The sequence below is a fragment of the Macrobrachium rosenbergii genome, chromosome 9 (genome assembly GCF_040412425.1).
Source record: "Macrobrachium rosenbergii isolate ZJJX-2024 chromosome 9, ASM4041242v1, whole genome shotgun sequence".
Classification (NCBI taxonomy): domain Eukaryota; kingdom Metazoa; phylum Arthropoda; class Malacostraca; order Decapoda; family Palaemonidae; genus Macrobrachium; species Macrobrachium rosenbergii.
Window position 1 is genome coordinate 18,595,162 of NC_089749.1, and position 7,052 is coordinate 18,602,213.

Here is a 7,052-nt window from a genome sequence, read left to right on the forward strand (position 1 = left end):
GGCCTCCGTGGCCAAGTCCACCAAGACCAAGGCCTCCGTGGCCAAGTCCTCCAAGTCCACCAAGTCCTCCATAGGCTAAACCTGGTTCAGGATCAGCACTTCGTTTGCCTAGCAAGTGCTTGTTAAGATGACCATGTGAGAGCCCACCCAGACCTCCATATTTGTTTCCAATGTGGTTTCCATGGTTGTATCCAGTGGAGTGGCTGTATCCATTAGCATAGTTCCCAGCACTCAAGAGGCCACCATAGCCTCCATATCCACCTCCGTATCCACCATTAAGGCCTAAGCCATAGCCAAGACCACCAAGCCCAAGCCCTCCATGACCCAGTCCTCCATAACCCAGGCCTCCTAGTCCCAGGCCTCCATAACCCAGTCCTCCAAGTCCCCCATGGCCAATTCCAGGGTCAGCTGAACGTTTCTGCTCTGCAGCTACTAAGGCTACCAACAAGACTCCAATCTGAAAGAAAGAAAATTTTTTCCTAGGATCATAAAAGTTATTGATGAAAATATTTAATAGTCCATTTATATTATACGAGTATATATATATATATATATATATATATATATATATATATATATATATATATATATATATATATATATATATATATATATATATATATATATATATATATACATATACATATATATTATACATAATCTTAGTAAAATTGCGTAAAGTTTAAGAAAGAAGTTTAGAAGAACCCTGAAGTTTGAAGCCTGGCAATATACTTAAGACAATCATTATTGTACATTTAAAATATCGTTACATTTTTCACGTTACCCCTACAAAGTATCTAAAACAATTAACATGTGGCTCTACATTTAACATTCTTTAATGAAAAGCGACTTTACAGTCATTCTCATGGTAGGATATTTGATATTCATCAAAGTTCTGCCATCAACCGAGCGTGTCTGTGCTTATTCAATAATGTTAATAGGATATATCAGAGAACCCGAATTTGAAATGACAACGTATTTCTATTGTACCTTGGTAAGACTCTGCAGGAGTGAAATGCATAAGGAAATCAAACCTCAGATGATTAACTCTAAACAATTCAGAAAATAAAAGTTAAAGAATTTGAACACATCTCTGATCTCTTACTTTTTAACATTTTACCTTCTAGCATTCCAACAAGTGCTAAATATTATAAACAAAACTGAAATCTCTTCTGCTGCTGCTGGTAGAGTAACGTAACATCTTCCCCAACAAACCAGAAAGTAAGTGATCTCAGGCGACACCGACTTTGCTGAAATTGTTGACTTACCAAGACTCTCATGGTCCCACGTGTTACCGATCTCAGCTGGATGAGGGACAGTTATGTTGTGAGTTCCTTGGATGACAATCGTCTCTTATATACAATCGGGAAATAAAAAAAACAACGATTAAAACAATATATTTTTTCTGAAATTCCTTAACCACACCCACAGTCCTCGGGATGAGGCGACAATGACATTGAATTGTTTTACCACTAATTACCTTGATTTCTGTCGAACGTTTGTCTCTGTTTTTAGGAAATTCTTAAATGTTTTCATAACGCAGGATAAATCAGGTGATTATAAGTCATGTGGCATTCAGGGCAATGAAACTAAAATTTACGAGTATCTTGTGCAGCAAAATCTCCCCAAGGAAATTCTGAGGTAGAATCAGAACTATTGATGGAAGTGAGTTTACTTACATTTATACCATAGAGAAACAAAATATTTAAGGGAAGAGGAACCTTGTTAAATAGAAACTGTCTAAGAGGCATCAGTCTTTAAACACGCACACACGCAGATATGGAAAGGGGAAAACAGTGTCAGGTGGACAAGGAAGAGGCCTGTTTGGTTCAAGTTATTATTATTATTATTATTATTATTATTATTATTATTATTATTATTATTATTATTATTATTATTATTATTTCAGTAGATAAAACCTATTCGCATGGAACATGCACACAGGGGCAATTAACTTGAAATTCAAGCTTCCAAAGAATGCTGGTTTCAACCTCCCACCACAGACCCCACACTGCAGCAGTAACGATCATGATACAGAGCCAGTGATTTTTCATCGGCCTGCGGGAGACGCCAACCCACACCATCTGTGTGGCATACCGCGACACCAACCACCATACCAGCGGACCAGTGTTTGCTTTGAAAAAGGTACATAAGAGGTTTTGATGGTAAAAGAGAAAGCCTGTACAGGATTTATAGCAAACTATGATAAGAGGTGAGTCACGGAACAGGTGATGAAAAGAAAGCAGCAGGTCTGTACGAAAAATCTGGAAGAGAATCGGAGTCTCTATGGAAGCCACAGCTATAATATATGAGGGGACTGTTGAGACAAGTCATCTTTGTGGAAGTGAAGCGTGATTGCTGAGTTCAAAATGATGAAAAGCTTCAGAAATAAAGCATTTTCTTAATAGAATTGAAAGGGTGAAAAATGTGATGATATACAGAAGTGGTAAAAAAAGTTTAACGCATGTGAAAGTATGTATCGTAGTATTTTTGAGATGGTCCAGTCCTATGGAAAGAACAATCACTATTGGCTACAAAAAAGTGTATAACGTCAGTGAAGGCTGAAGAAGGAAAATGTGACTGAAAATTGCGGGAAAGGGTGGGCCATAACATCCAAATTGTCTGAGACAGAGGCGATGGTCCAGAGTGCGTACGGTCATTGACTTGCCGTACTGCTGATAGGTCTTTTGTGTAAGTAAATGTAAGTGCTAATGTTGTGGAAGTTCTTTGAAAATTATGTTCAAATATGATTCGGTAGCTGGAAAAAAACCTGGCATTGACCATTGTCCTGTATTTTTTTCTGAACCATGCCTGAATGCGGTTAAATATTTCTGCAGTTAACCTTTCGTCTATTGATGGGTTAGGTCAAGAAGGAATTAACGTTCTAATATACAGCAAGTCTTTTGGTATGAGACTGCTGATACTATACCCTTCCTTAACTTAAATGTATCCTTTCACAGTTTATTAATTACCAGATACTTAATTTACTGCTTTGTAAATGGGTTGCGCCATCAGTACGCATGCCTATAGGATTTTTGCACCCTCCCTTTACCCCCTAGTTGCACCAACTTTTAAGTGCAATACTTCACATTCATTCCTGCTTCCTTTCTTCACTCTTGCTGTCAGACATCTCTGGCGGTTACTTCATAGTGCAATTTAGGGGTTTCTCCCATTTCAACCTTGAGGTCCATGTGCTTCATCCCCTTTATTATCTAGCTTTCTTTATCTTGGTGTCCAGCCACTCTAACTTTCACTTTTCACTGTCTTGAGCGCTGAATGGCCGGAAAGTGCCTGTGCTTGGCTCCACAGTCTAAATATCATAAAGCCTATTTTACTGCTTACTTCCTCAGATGAGTAATGTAGTTTTCATGAAAAGAGCCAAAGTCATTTCCCCAGCCCTTAAATCAGAATGGGATCGATTTCAGGATGTTCATAGGTATATATATGTATATGTATATAGTGTATATGTATATTATATATATAGATTTATATATATATATATATATATATATATATATATATATATATATATATATATATATATATATATATATATATATATATATATATATATATATAAATATATATTGAGCGTCCTGAAATCGATCCCGTTCTGAGTTGGGGATGGGGTAAAGACTTTGGCCCTTTATGATGACCACATTACTTCTCACCTGAGGAAGACAGCAGTAAATTGATAGCTAGGTGGTTTTAAGGCGCGTCACTGAACGGTGTTGGTTCTCTTGTAATCGGTTTGAACCAGTGAGATGACGAACCACTTATCAGTTATAAAGTCCCTTCGGATATATATATATATATATATATATATATATATATATATATATATATATATATATATATATATATATATATATATATATATATACATATATATATATATATATGTGTGTGTGTGTGTGTGTGTGTGTCTGTGTGTGTGAATACAGTTTATATACATATATATTCAACACTGGGCTGTTTGTTCTGCCATACTGCTGATTTCAATGTAAGCATGAAGTTAAGATCATTAAAACTACCCAAAATTAGATGAAATCAATTGCAAGTTAAGTAACCCTAATCAACTTTTATCCTTTCATTACAGTAACTAAACGCAAGTAACACAAGTGAAAAGTAACTGAAGAATTCTGGTAATGATCATAACCCGGGAGTATATTTATCAAAATGTAAAAATTATTAACTTTCCAATGTATGGGAAATTGGTAAGAGTTTAAAATGAAAAGGCTGCATATTTCCTTGACACGAAGCTTACCATCGATTTATAAAGACACCAGTATTAAAAGAAATAGAACAGGCACAGGCTAATTAACTCCATGCCCACGACCAGCGGCTATAAACCCTTCCTTTAAACTAGAACACAACAACAATGTTTATAATACCATAGAGAATTATACGATTTTGTGACACATGCTATCATAAAATGTTTAGTTACGTGACCCATTTTGCTCTACCCTCTCCAGTTACATTTTAAAGGTCACCTATCCTGCATTATTAGTTATTATCATTACCCCTGATTCCTGCAACTCAAGGAAAAAAATATTTGTGTATCAAAGTCATATTGACATTTTTGTATGTTTCATGATCAGAAATATATTTCGACATACAACAAAAAGGAAAAGGCGATTCATGTCAAAAACTGATTCTGTCTTACGTTCCTGTTTTTATAAAGTTTTCCCCCAATCTGCACTTGAAGCTGGAATGTGCCTTTAATTTTTATTAGTGACTGTGTAATGAACTATATTTAGGGTATTCCGTTTTAAGTATTTTATCGTTAAATTACAGGATTTAATCAAGAGCATAATATAAGATACTTCATATGTGATTCTTGTTGCTATCTATCTTTTTATAATTTTCTTTATCCTTCTCTCATTTTGCCCATCTGTTTCTGTGATTCCAGGTTGTAGGCATTCCTTATTTAAAGGTTTACGTCACGTGGATCATTGTATTAAGGGATTGGTAATAATACAAAAATATTTGTATTTTAAAAATCTCCATACAGCCAAGATGTTACAAATCCTGGTTGAATTTTACTGAGGAAAGACTAAATTCTTTCGTTTTCAATTGTCAAACTTATCCCCATATAAGAACTTCAGACAGCTATTTTACCTGGAAGAGGTTTTAAAGTAAACAATAAATATGAATAAAATATATATTTTTCAGAATGCATTTTTACATAGATTAAGAATCCTCAGAGATCAAGGTCTTCATATCAATCATACATTAACAGTCTGGACTCATTTTTCTTTTATACAGAAGCGGGGATTACCGTATCCTTAACACGCCCCAGAAAAAGGCATTCGTCTGGAAACACCAACTTTCTGATTCTTGTTAAGCCTAAGGAATATCATTTTACTTCCCTACGATGTTTTTGTGCCCATGGGCCAATCCTCCCAATGCTTTGTGGGCATTTCCAATATGGTTTCCATGGCTGTACCCAGTGGAGTGACTGTATCCATGGGCATAGTTCCCGGCATCTAGGAGACCACCATGGCCACCATATCCTCCACCGAATCCTGCATTAAGACCTAAGCCATGGCCTAGTCCACCGTGTCCTAGGCCTCCATAACCAAGTCCTCCAAGACCAAGGCCTCCATAGCCAAGTCCACCAAGACCAAGGCCTCCGTGGCCAAGTCCACCAAGACCAAGGCCTCCGTGGCCAAGTCCTCCAAGTCCACCAAGTCCTCCATAGGCTAAACCTGGTTCAGGATCAGCACTTCGTTTGCCTAGCAAGTGCTTGTTAATATGACCATGTGAGAGCCCACCCAGACCTCCATATTTGTTTCCAATGTGGTTTCCATGATTGTACCCAGTGGAGTGGCTGTATCCATTGGCGTAGTTGCCAGCGCTCAAGAGGCCACCATAACCTCCATATCCACCTCCATATCCACCATTAAGGCCTAAGCCATAGCCAAGACTACCAAGCCCAAGCCCTCCATGGCCCAGTCCTCCATAACCCAGGCCTCCTAGTCCCAGGCCTCCAAGTCCAAGGCCTCCATAACCCAGTCCTCCAAGTCCCCCATGGCCAATTCCAGGGTCAGCTGAACGTTTCTGCTCTGCAGCCACTAAGGCTACCAACAGGACTCCAATCTGAAAGAAAGAACATTTTTCCTAGGATCGTAAAAGCTATTGATGAAAATATTTAATAGTTCATTTATATGTGCATATATATACATACATACATATATATATATATATATATATATATATATATATATATATATATATATATATATATACATATACACATATATATATATTATACGTAATCTTGGTAAAATTACGTAAAGTTTAAGAATCAAGTTTAGAAGAACCCTGAAGTTTGAAGCCTGGCAACATACTTAATGCAATCATTATTGTACATTTAAAATATCGTTACATTTTTCACGTTACCCCTACAAAGTATCTAAAACAATTAACATGTGGCTCTACATTTAACATTCTTTAATGAAAAGCGGTTTTACAGTCATTCTCATGGTAGGATATTTGATATTCATCAAAGTTCTGCCATCAACCGAGTGTGTCTGTGCTTATTCAATAATGTTAATAGGATATATCAGAGAACCCGAATTTGAAATGACGACATATTTCTCGTGTACCTTGGTAAGATTCTGCCGGAGTGAAATGTATAAGGAAATCATAGTTCAGATGATTAACTCTAAAATTTTCAGAAAATAAAAGTTAAAGAATTTGTACACATATCCGATCTCTTACTTTTTAACATTTTACCTTCTAGCCTTCCAACAAATGCTAAATATTATAAACAAAACTGAAATCTCTTGTGTTGCTGCTGGTAGAGTAACGTAACATCTTTCCCAACAAACCAGAAAATAAGTGTTCTCAGGCGACCCCGACTTTGCTGAAATTGTTGACTTACCAAGACTCTCATGGTCCCACGTGTTACCGATCTCAGCTGGATGAGGGACAGTTATGTTGTGAGTTCCTTGGATGACAATCGTCTCTTATATACAATCGGGAAATAAAAAAAAAACAACAACAATTAAAACAATATATTTTTTTCTGAAATTCCTTAACCACAC

At 36.6% G+C, this 7,052-nt stretch overlaps 2 protein-coding genes across 2 annotated transcripts in view; both read right to left on the reverse strand.

Moving 5' to 3' along the window:
• The window catches only part of LOC136842068 (chorion class B protein B.L1-like), a 1,775-nt gene extending 462 nt beyond the window's left edge, over positions 1 to 1,313 (reverse strand). The window contains exons 1-2 of the mRNA XM_067109451.1: positions 1,269 to 1,313; positions 1 to 457 (exon numbers count right to left, since the gene is read on the reverse strand). The exon at positions 1 to 457 is cut by the window's left edge and continues 462 nt beyond it. Coding sequence (XP_066965552.1) covers positions 1 to 457; positions 1,269 to 1,280 — 469 coding nt within the window. The 5' untranslated portion in view covers positions 1,281 to 1,313. The remainder of the gene's footprint in view (positions 458 to 1,268) is intronic.
• Positions 1,314 to 5,220: 3,907 nt separating this feature from the next.
• LOC136842070 (keratin-associated protein 19-2-like) lies at positions 5,221 to 7,052 on the reverse strand. The gene is made up of 2 exons (XM_067109452.1): positions 6,890 to 7,052; positions 5,221 to 6,102 (listed from the first exon to the last, which is right to left on the reverse strand). The coding sequence occupies exons 1-2, from the start codon at positions 6,899 to 6,901 to the stop codon at positions 5,365 to 5,367; spliced, it is 750 nt and encodes a 249-aa protein (XP_066965553.1). The 5' UTR covers positions 6,902 to 7,052; the 3' UTR covers positions 5,221 to 5,364.